Raw genomic sequence first — 20023 nt, 5'->3', positions numbered from 1 at the left:
AATACTTTTGCTTCACACTAAAGTATATGATTTTCTTTGCAGTCCATTTTCTTCGCCTCTCTCTATTTTTTTTTTTGAAGTCTATGCCAAGTGAAATCGATTGAAAACCAGTTCTCAGATTACCTAGTAACATAGTAACTTTACATTTTGATATCAGATCTCCTGCCGTAATATTTCAACTGCTTTTGATATCAAGAATTGGTTAGCTGTATTTACCTAGACTCAACGAATACACAACAAAAGTGGTCAGATTTATGGGCAAGACTTGGCTTTTCAGAATTATAATATGTTTGCAGCCAGCCTTGTGATGGCCCTTTCAATTGGTATTGGATGAAACAACAGTAGTAAGCAAGCAGCTTATGTGAAATGTTACATTCGGATGTTTGTATTATGTTAATTCTGTTTCAAAAAATATGCATCTCTTCTTTCAACAAAGTCACTGATGTTGTGGGAATTGGTTCGTTCTAGAACATCTCATACATCCATATTGCAAGACGATATGCAAGTTGCAGCATCGTCCATAACATACTTAAACTGAGAAGGCTGATTTGCGGACAATCACTTCTGCATACATCACCATGATGTCGAAAACGCCCGCAGTGACAGTAAACACCGGAAACCAAATAGCTAGTTTCCAGTCAAATGAGCTGTTACTATAATCCACACATTGCAACAACCCACAAAGAGTAGCTACAAACTCCTCCTGAATCTTCATCTCATCTCTCAAAAACGTCCTTCAAATGCCGAAAGAATGCTACACTACCATCATAGTACCAAACGACACGCAACAGGAGACGATTCAGGATTACCGTTATTTTCTTTCTGACAAGCCAGAGATAACTAGACATAGCCAGCTAGGATTTAAGCTCAGAGATTAAGCATTGCCAGTACCTGAATTTGGGTTCCGTAGATTTTAAAGATGACAGAAGGTATGATTTTAATTGTAGATAAATAATTCAAAGCCTCGGCATGCCCTTTCTTATCGGTTGAATACACCACACAAGGCCTGCTGCCAAAACTCCCAATTGCCAACCGCTTTAAATAATCAAGAAATCAAAGAAAACTATAGCAAGAAGTCCAACTTAGCGATCAATTTAGATATTCTAGACTATAAATGAAGCATTATGATTGCCCTACAATACCAAAACTTTCGCTCTAGTTCTAATCGAAGATGGTTATGCAGAAGCAGTGGAAAGTACATAATGAAAGAAACATGCTTTCAGATCATGCAGCAGAAATAATTCCATAATTTCTAGACTTAAATAAAAGCTGATCAAGTGAACTATCTTTGGTAGAAGATTCAACCAAGAACCTCAGACAACAAACAAGATATTAACATTAATCGACATGATCCTCCAAAATTGATGCCTACATGAAATCCAAACACAAAACTCTCACCAAAAATAAAAAAAGTCGCAAAATATATTAGTATACTCGCAGATAAATAAAATGCTACTTCCTCCCCCATCATATTTTATTACTTGAAAATAACCTCTTGCCTTCAAAGGCTTGTTTCAAATGCTTAAAGCTGCCCCAAGCATGGAAATAAATCCGAAGGTCATCATTTCCAAGGTTCTGTTGTTCCTCTTGTATCTCCTTTGCAGAAGAATTAGCCGAATCACTGCATCCTTCCAATAAAATTGATCTAAGTGTTGGTATCTCTCCAATCCCAGATGGGATTTCCTTCAAGTCTAAAACTTGTCGAAGCACAAGGTTCTCAAGGCGTGGGAAGTGAGAGCTGTCTGCTATCCACTCTTCAAGATCGGTGCTTTCGATTTGTAGGGACTTGAGTTGAAGGAATTCACCTCCCACTGGATTCCATTCCCGCCCTTGAACGGCATAGTCTCTCAATTTGAGAACTTCAAGACGAGGCAATGCACCAACCAATGTCAAATCTTCCCAGGACATCCTGCAGTAGCTCAAAGTTAACTTCTTGAGGGAATGAGGAAAGCAGAAATTTTGCAGCACATCCTTGTTACAGTGTAAGAAAAGATCTTCCAGCTTACGCAAATGGACAAGTTTGTTAACTTCATGGTATTGCCATCCATAGCCTCCAGCAAAATTCGAGTAAGTAATTCCCAATTTTTTTATGTCAGGGATTCTACGAATAACCTCATCAGTACACCTGAAATTGGTTATTTTATACAGCGTTCGTAGATTTTTTAATACAGAAAAATCTCGACTGCCATTGCTCTTGGTGCTTGGAGGATCAGGCAAAGAAAAGCCTCCTTCCTTTTCTAGATGCCTGAGTTGTGGCATGTCCCATATTTCAGCTGGTAGTTCTATTGGCATATTACTCGTAGTATCATCAATGTTAATGGTCTGCAGATTCCAGAGTAGGGATAGAGATCCCAAAGGATTCAGCAGAAACGGAAACAATGGAACCTTGAAAGCAATGTATCTTGAGTTAACTAGTCGTAGAATTTCTTCGTAGGAGCAGCTATCATACATGTTGAGTACTCTTAGTAGTCTAAGACTACTATTATGCAGCTTTGTAGATGTGAATTTGAATGTATTACATATCAATGAGCGCGTACATGATGTCGAGTCCATGGTATCAAAGACCTGCTGCTGACATTCTTCTTCCTTCGAGCTTTGATGAATAATAAGACGACGCATATCAATGATGCTTCTGGGATGATTATTTATTTTTCTTTTCTTCTTTTTTTGCTCAAGGGGATGATTATTGAGGCTATGCGTACCTACACTGAGAAATTTCTCCCTTTGAGCTTCCCTGAGGCATAGGTCTCTTATGAGATCATGGATGGTGCATGTTTTGATTTTGTTGTTAGACCCGTAATCATGAACCAGAATGAGATTTCTATTTATCAGATCTTTTAAATTATCCTCTGCAATTTCCTCCAAACTTCTGGATCTTATTGGTTTAAGAATCCCCTCCGCAACCCATACTTTAATTAGCCTTGAAAAGCTAATTACACCGTCTTCTGGAAATATCGCCATATAAAGGAAACATGGTTTCAAACGAACAGGTAAATACTTATAACTTAAAGATAATATCTCGGAACAATGCCCATTGTCCCCCATATTCACTGCTGTGAACGTATCATTAGCAACACGCTCCCAATCTTCAAATTTTTCACTTGCCTTCGAAAGAAGTCCACCAATAGCAACAATGGCCAGAGGAAGTCCTCTACAATTTCTCACAATCGTCTTTCCTACTTCCTCTAATTCAGGAGGGCAACTATCTTGTCCAAACACCTTGTCACAAAACAATGTCCAACTATTATCCTCGTCTAGAAAGTGCAGCCGATGAGGAGAACAAGACTGAAAACTATCCGCCACATTCGATAGTCTTGTAGTTACCAGGACTCGACTACCATTACTATTATCAGGAAAGAACCTCTTTATGACATCCCAAACCTCGGAACTCCATACATCATCCATTACAATGAAATACCTTCTCCCAAACAAACTTCTATATAGAAATAATCCTAATTCACCATAACTCTTTTGAGCAATTTCTTTGCCTTCCCTTGCAAGAACTCCTATATCTTTTAATAGGCCTAAAAGGATTTCGTTCAAACTATATTGTTGAGATATTGTAACCCAAACATGAATATCAAAGTGGTGCACAATCGAAGGATTGTCGAAAACATTTTTGGCGAGGGTAGTCTTGCCGATGCCACCCATCCCGACAATGGAGAGAATCAGGAGACTTGATTCGTCCCCAGTGAGTGTCTCCATTATTTGAATCAAATCTTCATCAAATCCCACCATAGTGTTCTTGCTATTGGAAGTACCTCGTATGAAAGAACCAGCAGTCGCATCTTTTCTTGGCTGCTGCACGATTTTTATCCCTTCAGTTTCCTTAATCTTCATCACATCTTTCTTCATAAGACCAATTTCTTCTACCACTTCCTGCAATTCTTGACTGAACAGAGTGGAGCTACTTCCAGTTTCGGCTTCAGAATTTTCGAGAATTTGATCCACCACACGACTTTCGATGATATCTTCTGCTTCATATGCCGAGCTTACGATTTTTTCCTCCAATGCCTGAATCTCGTCCCCCCTTATTAGCGAGATATCTTCAAGAAAATCTTGCAGGAAAGTGATACTTTCGAGCAGAGAATCGATCTGAGCTTTGTCAAGAACATCCCTTTGGCGCGGTGGGTGTTTCAATATCTGGTCAAGAACATGTCCAAGAGACAGCAGTGATGCATAAGCCGCCATTGCTGATTTCTCACTGCCCGAAATCACAACATGTAATTTCTTGCACTAGCGTTGACTTCTGGGGTTGACTCACCATCATATAGGTATAAGAGCTGCAGCCAAATTATATTTATCATTTTCTAAAATACTCTTCCAATTAAATATTACTGCTTTCTTTCGAAGTTGAAATATTAATCTAAAATGGTAATTTTTGTGTTTTTGTTATTTAAAATTAGTGTAGATCTTTTATGTGAGACGGAATGATTCGATTCATAATTTTATTGAAAATTAAAATTTTTGGCAAAGTCGGATCAAATAGAAGATCCGTATCACAACCGCCTCATAAAAATTTTTGTCTTAAAATTAATTTTTTTTAGGAAGGATTGATTATCTGAAACTTTTTAAACTAGATAAACATATGATTGCTAAATATATAGATATCTGAAAATTATCGGTCAATTCACAATTTTAGCTCATCAAATTGTATAAATTTTTTGATTTTGGTTATTTCTCACCGAAATGCTAGCGTGGCATTGAAAATTTGATGATGTGGAGCCGAACATTGTTGGCGTGGTCATGAATTTTGTTGACGTGTTTGATGTCACGTCAACATTCTCGTGAAAAATGACCAAAATTGTGTAAAAAAAAAAGTGCAATTAGTAAACTCAAACCGTAAATTGATCTTTAACATAACCAAAAAAGAAAATTGTGTAAGTTATAGGATTAAAATGTTGTTCTTCCTAAAAATTAAACGTGTAATTAATTTTTATGCTACAAATACTTTATTGATTATACCACTGATTTTAGCGGGTTAGTCTCCGATCTCTGAGCATGACCCATAAATATAAGTCAGTTTGATCTAAATATGTTAAAATCATCCAACGTTCTTTGCATTCTATTTTCAGTTTTATCATTCACTCATTAGTTAACTGAAAAACTAAAACTGGAAAAATTTACATAACCCAAACCAATTTCAAAGCTAATAGTCTTCTCCAAAAGTCATACTCATATCCAAAAAATAATTACACTTCTCTCTCAAAATTGAGTTTGAGATACATCGTATTAGAGCATCTCCAACCATAATCTTCATATTTACATTCTTTATCCTCTAAAATAGATATTGATCATATTCTCTATTTCAAAAATCTTCTCCAAATCATGTTCTCTAAATCTTATCAAATTCTCTATTTTTTTATTTTTTCATTACCAACCATAATTATATGAAATAAATAATTATGCAACATATTATATAACCGAACTCAATTAAATGTGTCTTTGTAAAAAGATATATATGTATATTTTTTCCATGATCTCGATCGTTTGCCTTTGATTTTATCCAAATATTACAATTACAATAAATAATAAAAAAAGATAGAACACTCAAATTAATTAAAATTGGACTAAAAAAACCACTAATATTTAATATATGGACTGTAAATAACAAATGAGAAAAAAACAATAAATAAATAATTTTTTTAAAAGGTCCAAATAGCAGTTTTAGCTCTCGAACCATTATTTACTGCCACGGTGGTTCTCCAAGTTTGAATTAAAAATAATTATCATTTTCGTATGTGTGAAAAACTAAACTAAGAACAAGGTAATCATTTCCAAGGTTATGTTGATTTTTCACTATTATGATTTATCTTAATAAAATTGAACTCGATCGATTGAAATTAGAATGCGATAGAGGGTAGTATATCTCTAAATTCTATAAATTTTCTTTTAAATGAATTATTGACATAAAATTAAGTTTTAAATATTTTAGAGGTTATTGTATTTGTTTGTAAAAATTTAAATCAAGGGCAGTTTGAAAAAATATCTATATGGTGAAAATTATTTATTCAGAATGCAAAACGGTAAAGTGAATTATTTTAGAGAAAAATAATATTTAAATTCTGGGATAAAAATATTTTTATTTGATTTTTTTTACATAATAATTTTCTCAGTTTCTTTTTATATGAATGAAATTTAGGCATTGGATATTGAAAAAAAATAAAAATATTAAACAATAAATTTTATTAAATATAAGCATAAAATGATCAAATATCAATAATTTATTATGACTGCAAAATGTATCAAATTCAGAACTTGAAGATGAGGCAGTGACCCAACCACCCTCAAATATTCCCAAGGCAATTCGCAGCTCTCCAATGACAACTTCTTGAGCGAACGTGGAAAGCAGAGAGTTTGCGACACTTTCTCTGCACTCTTCAAGAATAATGATTCCAGATTATGTAAACGGGGAAGTTGTGAACTTCATAGTCATCCCATCCTATGCCATCGGGGAATTCCCTGTAAGTGATTCCCAGTTTTCTTAAGTTTTGCATTCTACCAACAACCTCATCCGTACACCTCAGATTCCTTATCTTGTAGAGTTTTTGCAGGTGTTTCAAAACAATAATATCTCGCCTCCCATTTTTGCTCGGAGGATCAGGCAAAATAAAAGTCTCTTTCATCCTTGCCTATTAATAGAAGCTATCTTCTATCCGCACAAATTGGGTCTATTTACCTTCTCATTTCTTCCTCAATCTCGCTTATTTTCTTCTTACATTTTTTCCTACTCTCTTCGCTCATATCTATCTAGCACTTATTAATTTCATTATTGCCCATTAATAAAAGCTTCCATTTATGGCTTCAGTTTCTTACCTTCTCATTTCTTTGTTCCTTTACACTGATGGTCCGTTCGTGCTCCATTATTTTCCCGCTATCGTCAACACAATTTGGGTTTGTTCCTTTTATTTTTCCATTATCGTTCTACGGAATATCATGAAACGGGGTAGGCGCTCGGCTGTCTTCTCAAACTTTCTCTCATGGTTTGTGTTGCTTTCTCGCACCTGTGTTTTCCTTCATGTCATTCTTTTCCCAAATTAATGTCGTTATTTTCCTTTGGCTTTGAATGGTTTACAAGGTTCTTTTTAAATATGTCAGCGCCGTTTCTGAGGCTTCGCACGTTGGTTCCTCTGCTTCCCCCGCTTCCAATTGTTAGATGCTGTTATTTACTCCTTGTTTTATTTGCATACATAGTTTCTTTCTCTTGTCCATTGATATATTTTATTGTTGCAGCACAAATTGGGTTTGTTCCTGTGGCATGTCGTCCTAATCGTAAGTGTTACGTCATGTTTTGTCTCGAATTTTTTCCCTTGGAACTGTTGGAACACGTTCTCGGATCTGTCAGATCTGATACCCATGGCAGCGGAAGTTTAAAAATTTTTATTTTCAGATCTGGAACGATTCCAGATCATGGGTGCCAGATCCTTACGATTAAAATAATTATGTAAAATAAAACAGAATTGAATTTTACCTCTCAAGTCTCAACTTGAGGTTATGGACTCCAACAGATAAATCTGATCTTCTTGTATATCCCAGAAACTGATGCCTCGATCAACTCCTGAATCAGGTCCACGAACAGAAATCCAAACCCTTTGACAGACTGCACTAGAAAGTCTATCAGAAGTTTATACGAAGAGATTAACAGATCTGATCTGTCAAACCAGACTGCAATTTTCGAAAATTGCAGATTGGATTTTCGAAATTGGGAGACTAAAATTTCGGCCAACCCTAGGGAGAGTGCTCTCTAGGTTTTCGAAATTATGAGTTTGAATTGTCTAAGTTCTGTACTAGAATAACTTATTTATAACATGAGCCGCTAACAGCTTAGGGCCCGTTAGTCATAAGTTCAAGTCTGACAAGAAAAGCCCGTATGTTCAGAAATTAATATAAAATTCATCGTGACTCAAATTGATAAACCAATTTTACCAATGTGTACAGAAACCTTTTCTACACATTTTAAAGTCAAGATAAATTTTCTGAATCCGAATTCAGTGGTTTCCAAATAGTGACATCGCATGTGCAACTAGGAAACCAAGTAACCTAAAGCACATCATGTACTCTGGCTAGAGATTTGTTACACTAATATCTCCTCAAATCGCATAGGATATCCATGCTCGCAAGCGTGTGGTGAATCCTTGACAACAAAGCATTGACTCCTATATGTGTCGTAACTGTACCCAATCTTGACACCTGATGACCCTCATGGAGTCGGTAAACGAGTCAAAATACAGTACTAGCATATAGAGTCTCTATGATGTTTCAAGTATTAAGGACTAATGGTGTACAACCAAAACCACGGACTTATCCACTCAATAAGTGAGAACCACTTGGAAAGTCCGAATAGGGTAGTTCGATCATTCATCCAATGAATATTCATTTGCATGCTTTGAACATCTCCATGTTCCATACCAATGAAACGTGGTACTCGGCATCGCAAATGCTAGTCTCAATATCGAGCGATCCTTATCCTTATTACAGACGGCTTAATTGACCAGGAACAAGTTTAGAATATACAGTGATTACAAGATGTGTTTCATGATAGCCATCCATATCCACTATCACATCTTACATGCACTCTAGTATATTCAAGGTCTTTATCTAAACATCGTATAGTACGTCACAACATAACAATATGACAAAAGATAAAGTAAATGCCAATAAAGAGTGTAAATTATATTAAACAAAGATTGTTTACAATAAGAGTCATCATAGCCCTCAGCCACAAGTTGGCTAGAAGGGCACCCACTCTTTCAGGAACTCTGCCTCAAATGTTTGTTTTTATTCCCCAAATGCATCCCTTTTCCTTTTTAATTCAGACAATGAAGGAGACATTGATGTTGTTTGTGACTTACCATTGGTGCCTCCGTGTCAATTTTGTGGTGCTCATAGATTTATTTTTGAGCCTCCATCTTTTTGTTGCGCTTGTGGTAAGATTAGGTTGTCATCGCCTGTTACTCCAGCTGCATTGCTGGAGTTATTCACCGATCAACTGTCCCCTTTGGTTATTTTGTTCCGCCGTAAAATACGGTTATACAACAGTGTTTTTTCTTTCACCTCATTTGGTGTTAGGCTTGACAAGGAACTGGATTCTCTTAGACATGGTGTCTACACGTTTCGTGCATTTGGCCAGATTTTCCATTCATTACCACCACTTATTCCTGATTCAGACGGTCCAAGGTATTTCCAACTTTACTTTTGGGACAGGGATAATGAGCTGGATAATAGGATGTCTGTTTTCCCAAATGCTGATGTCAACAAAGACATCATGGTTTTGTTGATGGAGATAATGAAAGTTAATCCTTATGCACAACTTCTACAGAGAATAAATCAATATTATTCAATAAAAGACTTAAGATTGCATATCTCCAAAAATGTACCCATTGACCAGAGATGTTATAACAGCCCATCTGCTGATCAAGTAGCAACTATTTGGGTTGAAGGCAATGATGACACTAACATTCCGTATGACAGAGACATAGTTGCTCGTGGTTGTGATGGTGAGACCCATCAAATTCGCCATTATTATGGTTATGATCCCTTGCAGTATCTGTTACGCCTTAAACGCATACAAATCTCGTGTGATGAGATTAATATTTTTAATGCATTAACAAGTCTCATAATATTATGTTTTGATGATTACAAAACTCGGTTAATTGTTACTAACTATTTAAAGTGAGATTTTGCAGATTAGATTTATTGACAAATAAATTATTGGAAGTTATTTTGAAGCTATCAATGTATTTATGAAGTCTCAATTTGCTCATATAATGGACACAACATTATGTGGATGTCATGGAACATTGTTAAGAGATATTTAGAAAAAGACAAGAAGAAGCCAAAGTATGAAGCAGCAACTTCCGAAAATTACTGGAAATTTTTTATGACTCCAAATCAGATCTCCACCGTTCATAATCTAGATAAAGAAGTGTTACATGTACTGTCCAAATTTGAGAGAAATCCAACGGCTAGAATGAGATATATGAATTTTTTCATATATGATGCATAGTACCCACTTCTGCAAGGAACGAAACCATGAAGATTCGAATTCAGAAAATAACTGGGAATGTTTGAGATATATAAATCCAATCTCTACCAATAAGATACAAGCTTATGATGTTATAAAGCTTCTGTTTAAATTTCAGGTCAATCCAACGGATGGATTGGGAGATATGAATTTTTCAAATTTGTTGCACTTAACAAGTTCGAAAACATGATGAAGCGACTTCCGAAAAATACTGGGCATGATTTATTCGTTCAAATCAAATCTTCACCGTTCAGAATGAAGATCCAGATGTTAAAGCTTTGGTTTAAATTTCAGATCAATCCAACGGTTAGATTGGAAGATATGATTTTTCCACAAAATCCGCTCAGTGCTAGGAAAAAGTAGGCAGCGGCGCCGAACACTTTTTGTCACTCCTTGACTTCTTAACACACGCTCCAAGCACTCAAATCAGATTCAAATCTTTGCCAACTATAAATAGAGGCCATCCAAGTTCATTTGGAGAAATCCCAACTAATCTCTTCTCTCCTTTGCAAGCAATTTCTCACTATCAAAGTGTGTGTGTGATATATTCAAGTATTTGAGAGTGTTTGTAAAAATAGTTTGTGAGTTGGTTGTGCTATTGTTGTAAACACTTGAGTGTGAAGCCAAGTGTGTTGTGCTATCGTTGTAAACACTTGAGTGTGAAGCCAAGTGTGTTGTGTTGAGGCTATCCTTGGAGCCCTTAAGGCCAAGAGTTTGAAGTGTATCGGCGCGGTAATCGTGTTGAGTTGTACGGCTATCCTTGGATCCATCAAGGCCAAGACGTTGAAGTGCTAGTGGATCCTTGGTTAATCGATCTTAACCAAGAAGGGGAGACGTAGACGATTTATCGTCGAACTTCCATAAACATCTCTTATCCCTTTTATTTACATTACGCATTTATTTACCGCACTTATTATTAATTGCTTTAAGTCTTCCGCTTGCGTACTAGCATAATCGCTTTAAATTGCTAAAGTTTCCAATAGAACCTAAATCCCCCCCATTAGGTTCTAACATTATCCGCTCTTTTTCCCGTATAGAGACAATGGCTGGCAGCAGAATATTCTCAAGGTTAAAAATGGGTCTGCTCCTATTCATTTAAATGGGAGTTTGCGTCCATCTGCACAATTTGTTTCTTTCGATCGTATTGTTGCTGGTGAAAGTCGTGGTGTGTTTTAACTCTTTGCTTTTTATAGCGATTGTTTGTTAAACCTGGGGTCCCGATCGCTGACAATGCTCACAGGCACTCCATGAAGTCGAACGATCTCCTGAATGTACAACCGAGCCATACGATCCACATTGTACTCCCAGCTATAGGCAATGAAATGTGCTGACTTGGTGAGTCGGTCCACCACAACCCAGATAGCATCATAGTTCCTCGGGGATACCGGAAAATGGGTCACAAAGTTCATTGTGATAAACTCCCATTTCCATTCAGGAATAGGCAGACTGTGAAGCAATCCTCCAGGTCATCGGTGCTCTGCCTTGACCTGTTGACACACCAAACATCTCGAAACAAACTGATAAACACTGCGTTTCATTCCTTTCCACCAGAAACGAGTACGTAGATCCTTGTACATCTTGTTGCTCCCAGGATGAATACTCAACTTAGTGCGATGCGCCTGAGACAAAATCTCCTCTCGCAACTCTACATCCTGCGAAATCACAAGCCTACCAGAAAAACACAGAAAGCCATCTGACTGATAATGAAATCCAGACGAGCTACCCTCGTTAGCTAGACGAGCTAAACACTGGGTCTTCGAATCAGACATCTGAGCATCTCGAATCCACGAATACAACGCTGGCTCAGATAATATCGCAAACATCTGGATACTCTGCATACCTTTCTTATGCTTGAAAGTATATCCTGAAGTACAACAGTCACTGATCGCACTAAACATCGAACAAGTCTGAAGTGCGGATAGTCGCACCTTGCGACTCAAAGCATCAGCAGTGAGATTAGCAGCTCCCGGATGATACTTAATCTCGCAATTATAATCCTTAAGCAAGTCCATCCAACGTCTCTGCCTCATGTTCAACTCCGCCTGAGTAAACAAATACTTGAGACTCTTGTGGTCGGTAAAGATCTCAAATTTCTCGCCATACAGATAATGACGCCAGATCTTCAAAGCGAACACAATAGCTGCCAATTCTAAATCATGCACTGGATAATTGTCCTCGTGAAGCTTCAGCTGTCTAGAAGCATATGCGATCACATGCCCATTCTGAGTCAGGACACAACCTAACCCCTGAAGAGAAGCATCCGTGTATATCACATACCCTCCAGATCCTGACGATAATGCCAACACCGGTGCAGAAGTCAACCACCGTCGAAACTCACAAAAGTTCTCCTCACACTCAAAGGACCACTTGAAATCCACGCCCTTGCGGATAAGCTGCGTCAAAGGTCGAGCTAGTTGAAAGAAATTCAAAATGAAGCGACGATAATATCCTGCTAGACCCAGAAAACTACGGATCTCAGCAACTGTTGTCGGACGTGACCAATTAAGCACCGCCTCAATCTTGCTTGGATCAATAGAATCCCCTCCCTGGATATGATATAGCCAAGAAAGACCACTCGATCCATCCAGAACTCACACTTGCTCAGCTTGGCGTATAACTGCTCATCTCGAAGAGTTTGCAGTACCAACCGCAAGTGAGAAACATGCTCTTCCGTATTACGCGAATACACCAAGATGTCGTCAATGAAGACCACGACAAACTTGTCCAAATACTCCCTGAAGACACGGTTCATCAGGTCCATGAATATAGCCGGGGCATTAGTCAAACCAAATGGCATCACTAGAAACTCGTAATGCCCATAACGAGTACGGAATGCAGTCTTGGCTATATCCTGATCTCGGACTCTCAACTGATGATACCCAGATCTCAAGTCAATCTTGGAGTAAATCAAAGTATCCTGCAGCTGATAGTCATCAATACGAGGCAAAGGATACTTGTTCTTCACTGTAACTCTGTTCAGCTGCCGATAGTCAATGCAAAGCCGCATTGACCCATCCTTCTTTTTTACAAAAAGAATAGGAGCTCCCCAAGGAGATACACTAGGATGAATGTACCCCTTGTCCAAAAGATCCTGTAGCTGATTCTTCAACTCACGCATCTCTGACGGAGCCAGACGATACGATGCTCGAGAAATAGGCGATGTACCCGACATCAACTCTATGCCAAACTCGACTTCCCTAACAGGAGGAAAACCCAAAATCTCATCAGGAAATACATCTGGGAATTCATCCACAACAGGAATACTCTATATCCCAATACTCTCAGCGGAAAAATCTACTGCATAGATAAGGTAGCCTTCCCCGCCAGACTCTAGAGCTCGACAGGCTCTCAAAGCTGATACCAAAGGCATCGGGGGTCGCGCTCCCTCTCCATAGAAAAATCAGCTATCACTCCCCTCCGGATGAAAGCGTACTAATCTCTGATAGCAGTCCACTGAAGCTCGATAGGTAGTCAGCATGTTTATCCCCAGAATGCAATCTAAGTCATCCATCGTCAGGACCATGAGATTCGCAATCAAAATGTTACCCTCGAACTCTAAAGGGCAACCCATCACTAGACGCTTAGCCAAAGCAGATTGGCCCATCGGAGTAGAAACAAACATCACTACGTCTAGTGCAATGCATGGTAACTTATGCCTCTTAACAAAACGTGCAGAAATGAAGGAATGAGATGCACCAGCGTCAATAAGTACAAGAGCAGGTATACCATGAAGCAGAAATGTACCTGCGATGAATTTATCATTCTCCTCCACTGTCTGATCATGTCTCAGGGCAAACACCTGGCCAAAAGCTCGATGCCTCAAATGAGAACTCCCAGCAGGCTGTCCCTGCGACCTCTGCTGAATGGTGGCCTGAGAACCAGATCCTGAACCAGAACCAGTACCGCCTCCCCCAGATAGTGGACAATCCCTTCGGATATGACCAGTCTCTCCACAACGAAAACAAGCTCCAGAAGCTCTATGGCACTTATCGGATGGATGGTTCTTCCCACAGTGATCACACTTGTCCTTCTTACCGAAACGGACAACACCAGCAGAGACAGAGGAAGAAGAAGTAGATCCAGACTTCTTGAAAGATTGGGCATGGGGACCCAAAGAACTCGCAGGTCTCGACTGAGAGAAATACCTGTTCCGTCGAATGCTGTCCTCCGCCTGGTGACAACGGCTCACCAAACCCTCGTAGGACATGTCGTCACCAACCGCCACACGGTCATGGATCTCAGGGTTAAGGCCCTGAAGGAACAGATTATACTTCATCTCGGAGCTGTCGGCAATCTCGGGGCAATAGGATAGCAGATCAAAGAACTTCTGCTGATACTCATCAATAGACATGGCTCCCTGTCGCAGACTCAGTAGCTCGCCCGCCTTCGACTGATGGAGTGCAGGAGGAAAATACAGCTTCTGAAAAGCTATGCGGAACTCGGCCCAGGTGGCCACTCCTCTCGCCGCAACAAAAGGTGCAGAAGTAAACCTCCACCACCTGCGCGCACGTCCATCCAGAAGATAACCAAGGGTCTCCATCTTCTGCTCCTCGGTGCATTGGAAAGTCTGAAAAGTCGTCTCCATGCGGTCTAACTAGTTCTCCGCATCCTCCGGAGACTTACCTCCAACCAAGGGCTTAGCCCCCATCTGCAAGAATCGACGTACACTGAAAAGGTCCTCATCTCGATGACGATGGCGGCGTTTCCGACGAGGCTCCCGGTCGGCATCACCCCAACGCCCACCAATACTGCCATGAGAACTCTGGTCGTCACGATCTGCCATCTACAAAATTAACCTAACGGTTATCTTATGTAGAATCTAAATCCCAAGAATACTTTGCATGCTATGATACCATAAATGTAGTGACCCTTACCTGGATCACCTATTAAACAGAACTTAGGCATGCAATTAACTTAATTAAACTGATATCAGAATAAAACTGCGGAAACCATAAACAATATACAATCCCAAGGCAAGGAATCTGTAAATATCCCCATATACCTGGATCACATATTAAACAGAACTTAGACATGCAATTAACTTAATTAAACTGATATCAGAATAAAAATGCGAAAACCATAAACAATATACAATCCCAAGACAAGGAATCTGTAAATATCCAAATATTATACAACCAGATCGAACAGCTGAATCAATCTAATAACAACAGAATAAAACCTAGGCGAAGCTACAGCTGGCCAACAACTGCCTAGCCCCTCTTGGATCCACCCGCCTCATCCAATCGCAAACCTGCCCCATGGAATAGGGTGTCCAGAAACACAGAGTACGAAACGTGAGCATAAAATGATCAGTACGAGAGTATGAGTATATATGCATGCAAAGTGAACTCCCTATAAACTCGAGGTCAAGGATCAGATAACAGAGACAGACTGGACCCTGGTATGTAGCACGCTGTGCCGTCGCTTCAGGAGGTGGCTCCCATATCATAATACCAGTGGATATGCCGGACCCAAATCGATGGAAGTCCAACCACTAACAGGATATGGAAAACCCTACTAACAGACATCTCGAAGGAGATAGCTCAGTATGCAAATGAATGCAGCATAAATCAATGACATATAAATCATGCAGTCACATAATACATGCATACTCAGTCAGGATATCTCGAATAGTACTTTCGTACCTCAATTCAGTGCAAGCTCTACCAACTCTAGTTCCACGCCTATAGTCTGCTCTACACTGCCAAATGATACTACTATCATTATAGTGCTCTAAAAGTCTTAACTAAGCTATTGCATACTTCTAAATATTTATAGGAAGCAAAAGCTATACCTTCGTCCGTCGTTAGCCCTTTGATGTCGAGTGCATCAAAACTAGGCCACAGCTCCCCTACGACGCCTGGATCGCTATGCCACTTCCAGATTCCCCATGGGACGCCTATAATTCCCTAGATCCGAGTTAGAAGGCTAAGGAATTGAGAGAGAAGAGAGGAATTGGTGCACTCAAATGTAAGCTTGGCACCCCTTATTTATAGACGACGATCGGAACCTCCGTTCCTCGATCGGAACGTTCGATCACGATCAAAATGTCCGATCCCGACATTGGAGCTTCCGATCTCACTTATCTGCCACGTGTCAAAATCTCACTGGTTGACTTCTGATAGAGGTGATCGAAACTTACGATCCTGATCGAAGCTTCCGATCCTGCCACACGTCATGCTTGACGTAATTCGATCGGAGCTTCCGATCGCTCCTTCGGAGCTTCCGATCCTGTCTTCGGAGCTTCCGATCCTGCCTTCGGAGCTTCCGAACCCTTTCCAAGTAATTATGATTAATTCCTTAATCACTGATTTTGGTTACGGGCTACTACATCTGCCACATTGTCATATGCTTCTTATCCTGCAATTTAATTATAAGATTAACTCACCTGACAAATTTGACTCTTATGTTGTTGCTGAGCTTCCAGATAAGAACACTTTCCCTCCATTGTTTGGTTTGGTTTCTCGACATATGATGCATGTACCTTGTGGTGAATTAAATAAAAAATGTCCTTGTATGGTTAATGGAAAATGCAAAAACCATTACCCTAGCCCTTTTTCAGAGCGTTCGGAACAACAATCTAATGGTTACCCAATGTATAGGAGGAGAAACAATGGACGTTCTGTTGAGGTACGGAATTGTACACTGAATTCTCAATGGGTTGTTCCCTATAGTCCATATCTTTTATTTTGCTATGATTGTCACATCAATGTTGAAGTTTGCTCAGGACTAACGGCTGTAAAATATTTATACAAATATATTTACAAAGGCCATGACAAAGTAAGTATTCATTTGTCACCTCATGATTCTCAATCATTTGTAGATGAAATACGGTCATTTCAGGATGCTCGCTGGGTGTCTCCTCCAGAAGCAGTTTGGAGAATTTTTGAATTTGATCTTAATGAAATATCTCCTGCAGTTATCAATTTGCCTCTTCATTTACCACACAGGCACATGATCACTTTCTCAAATTACCAGAACTTGGGTAATGTTTTAGAAGCTGACCGCGTCTCAAAAATTACGCTGACTGAATTTTTTAATCTTTGTTCGCAATCCAGTGAAGCAGCAAAATTTTTGTATCCTGAATTCCCTGAGCATTTTGTTTGGGATCAATCGACCAAAACTTGGAAACCAAGGAAACAAAGACATGTTATTGGGCGTGTCAACTCAGCAAATCCAGCAGAAGGTGAAACTTATTATTTACGTTTATTACTTCTTCATGTTCGAGGCCCTAAGTCCTACTGTGATTTGTTAACTACCGGCGGCAGATTGTGCTTCACTTTCAAGGATGCTGCACAACGTAGGGGGTAACTAGAAAGTGACGAGTAATTTTGAGTGTTTGAATAAGTCAACGAGTTTTCACATGCCAGTTGCTTTGCGTCGGTTGTTTGCTACGATATTGGTACATTGTGAACCATTGGATGTACGGAATTTGTGGGATACATTTTACATACACCTTTCTGAAGATTTCAAAAATAATTCGTTACTTGAAGATCAAGAAATTCTGTCTGAAACACTGCAATCGATCAGATCTTTCTTGGAAAGTATGGGAAAAACTTCTGATGCATACGATATTCCTAGATTGCCGAATTCATCTGCAAAATCTATGCCACCTGATTCTAGAGAAATAACAGATGAGTTATCCATTTCAATTTCTCCAGTTGACTTGGTCGCACATCTTCATCTTAATGATAACCAGCGAAAGGCATACAATATGATTATTGAAAGTCTGTAAACAAAAAAAGTGATGTCTTCTTTATTAATGGTCCTGGTGGGACAGGCAAAACATTTTTGTACCGTGCCTTGCTTGCTACCGTTAGATCCCAAGGTCTTATAGCTTTGGCAAAAACTACTTCAGGTATCGCGGCATCGATTTTACCTTGGGGTCGGACAACACATTCTAGATTCAAAATCCCTATAGATTTACATGCAAATAGTTACTGCTCAATTTCTAAGCAAAGTTGTCTAGCTCAATTGTTGCGACGCGTGTCTGTTATTATTTGGGATGAGGCACCTATGCGCAAGCGATTTTCTATCGAGGCAGTGGACCGCACTTTGCAGGACCTTGTTGGAAACAAAGAACCATTTGGTGGGAAAGTGGTTGTGTTAGGAGGATATTTCATGCAAATTCTTCCTGTTATACCCAAGGCTAATGTGCAGCAAACTATAGATAGTTGTCTGATTAGATCTCATCTGTACAGATCCATGAAGATAATTGTTTTATCAGAAAACATGCGTGCAAGATCAGATCCTGTGTTATGTGAGTTTCTTCTTAGAGTTGCAAGAGGAATTGAACAAACTGATAGTAATGGAAACATCAAACTCCCAGAGGAGATGCTTATTAGGTTCAACGACAATGGTACCGAAGAATCTGAACGTAAGCTGCTCGATTATGTATACCAAGATCTGGGAATAAATTATCATTCATCAAGTTATATGACGGAACGAACCATTCTCTCGACAAAAAATGTTCATGTCGACAAACTGAATAATGATGTTCTTTCATTGTTTCCTGGAGAATCAAGAGTTTACTTGAGCTTTGATGAGGCGATTGACGACACACAAAATTCTTATCCTTCAGAATTTTTAAACAGCTTGTCGCCTAATGGATTGCCTCCACATCGTTTGGTGTTGAAAAAACATTGCCCAATTATGTTGTTACGGAACCTAGGCCCATCGGATGGTTTATGTAACGATACGAGGATGATTTGTAATGAATTTTCAGATAATGTAATACATGCCGAAATCGCTGTTGGCCATCACACAGGAAAAAGGTTTTAATTCCTCGGATTCCTTTATCTCCGGCTGAGAACGAAGGTTACCCATTTCAATTCAAGCAAAAGCAGTTCCCCATCAGGTTGTGTTTTGCAATGACCATTAACAAATCCCAAGGCCAGACAATCCTGATAATTGGTGTGTATTTACCCGATCCCGTCTTCTCACATGGGCAACTGTATGTTGATATGTCCAGAGGTGTTTCCAAGAAATTTATTAGATTTTTAATAAAACCTGATGTTAGCAACAATTATGATACTTCACTTACCAAAAATGTTGTATATAAACAAGTATTGTAAGGCTTTGTTTAATCCTTTTGAAAGGAATATGACTTGCCTTGCAAGACATAAATTCCTTAATGATATTTTCCTAATTTCAATGAGATCTTATTGATAAGTTTTTCCTTTCTAGACTTGATATTTTGAAGATTTATAATTATCCTTGATTAGTAAGATTTGATTCCTTTGTAATTAAAAGAGTTTATTTTCTAATAAACTTTGTTTCCATATTTTGTAGGATTTTAATCATGGAAGGAATTCTAATCTCTATTTAAAGGAGATGGTGTAACATTTAGAAGAGAGAGGAAAGAACGAGAGAAAAGAGTGAAACATAGAGAGCAAAATACATAGAGAATTACTGAAGAAAATCTGGAGCATTGAAGATAAATCATTGAAGAATTTCTGAAGAGATACTACTGCTACGTTGTGTTGCCGAGTAGTGTTGGAAACACTGAAAAACACACGAGTGAAGTGTTGTTCTGAAAGTGGTTCTTTGGTTTTCGTTTTTCGGTTTAGAACTTCCTATTGGTTTATTATTCTAGTTCTTACTAGTTTTTAGGAAGTCTTTTTTTTTTTCTCAACTTGTTGAGAATAGTAGTTTTTCATATACAATCAATCACTAGTTGGTTTTTGTAAACTGATTTGATTTTCTAGTGATTATTTCGCCATGAGGCATCAAACAAGTATTTAATACTTGTGTATAAATTTCTGTGTGCTAATTACTTTTTCTGTTATTTAATTATTCCGCTGCATAGTGTTTTCTTGAAGTGTTGACAACACTGAAAGATAACACAAACTCTTACAATCAAAAAGTTATTTCTGGTATTTTCGTGATTTCATACTGTTCAAAACTTTACAAGTGGCGCCAGAGACATTCACTTGACGATACTAAGTGTGATTCTGTTTTTGTGTTTTGACAGGATGAATTTATCACTTGTTGAATTGG

At 38.7% G+C, this 20023-nt stretch overlaps 1 protein-coding gene and 1 long non-coding RNA gene across 4 annotated transcripts; one reads left to right on the top strand and one right to left on the bottom strand.

Annotated features, from left to right (window-relative positions):
• Positions 1 to 1276: 1276 nt before the first annotated feature.
• On the bottom strand, positions 1277 to 4241 carry LOC140864415 (putative late blight resistance protein homolog R1B-23). Of its 2 annotated transcripts, XM_073268589.1 has the most exons (2): positions 2007 to 4241; positions 1744 to 1909 (listed from the first exon to the last, which is right to left on the bottom strand). In XM_073268589.1, exons 1-2 carry the CDS (start codon positions 4189 to 4191, stop codon positions 1890 to 1892), a joined length of 2205 nt encoding a protein of 734 aa, XP_073124690.1. In that variant the 5' UTR covers positions 4192 to 4241; the 3' UTR covers positions 1744 to 1889. The 2 variants fall into 2 exon arrangements, with proteins under 2 accessions (XP_073124689.1, XP_073124690.1); XM_073268588.1 differs by having other exon boundaries at positions 1277 to 4241.
• A 1995-nt stretch (positions 4242 to 6236) lies between these two features.
• On the top strand, positions 6237 to 19438 carry LOC140894309 (uncharacterized). Of its 2 annotated transcripts, XR_012153778.1 has the most exons (4): positions 6237 to 6464; positions 6555 to 6983; positions 7079 to 7151; positions 19316 to 19438. It is a non-coding gene; the product is annotated as an uncharacterized lncRNA (long non-coding RNA). The 2 variants fall into 2 exon arrangements; XR_012153779.1 differs by lacking the exon at positions 7079 to 7151 and having other exon boundaries at positions 19316 to 19436.
• Positions 19439 to 20023: the final 585 nt, after the last annotated feature.

This window comes from Henckelia pumila, chromosome 4 (assembly GCF_033568475.1).
Source record: "Henckelia pumila isolate YLH828 chromosome 4, ASM3356847v2, whole genome shotgun sequence".
NCBI classification, from domain to species: Eukaryota; Viridiplantae; Streptophyta; class Magnoliopsida; order Lamiales; family Gesneriaceae; genus Henckelia; species Henckelia pumila.
Note: the sequence above shows the minus strand (reverse complement) of the source record. Positions and strands in the feature narration are given on the sequence as shown.

What these genes read in the sequence shown, in the direction of transcription:
- LOC140864415 (XM_073268588.1), bottom strand. Translation starts at nt 4,191, where the DNA reads ATGGCGGCTTATGCATCACTGCTGTCTCTTGGACATGTTCTTGACCAG.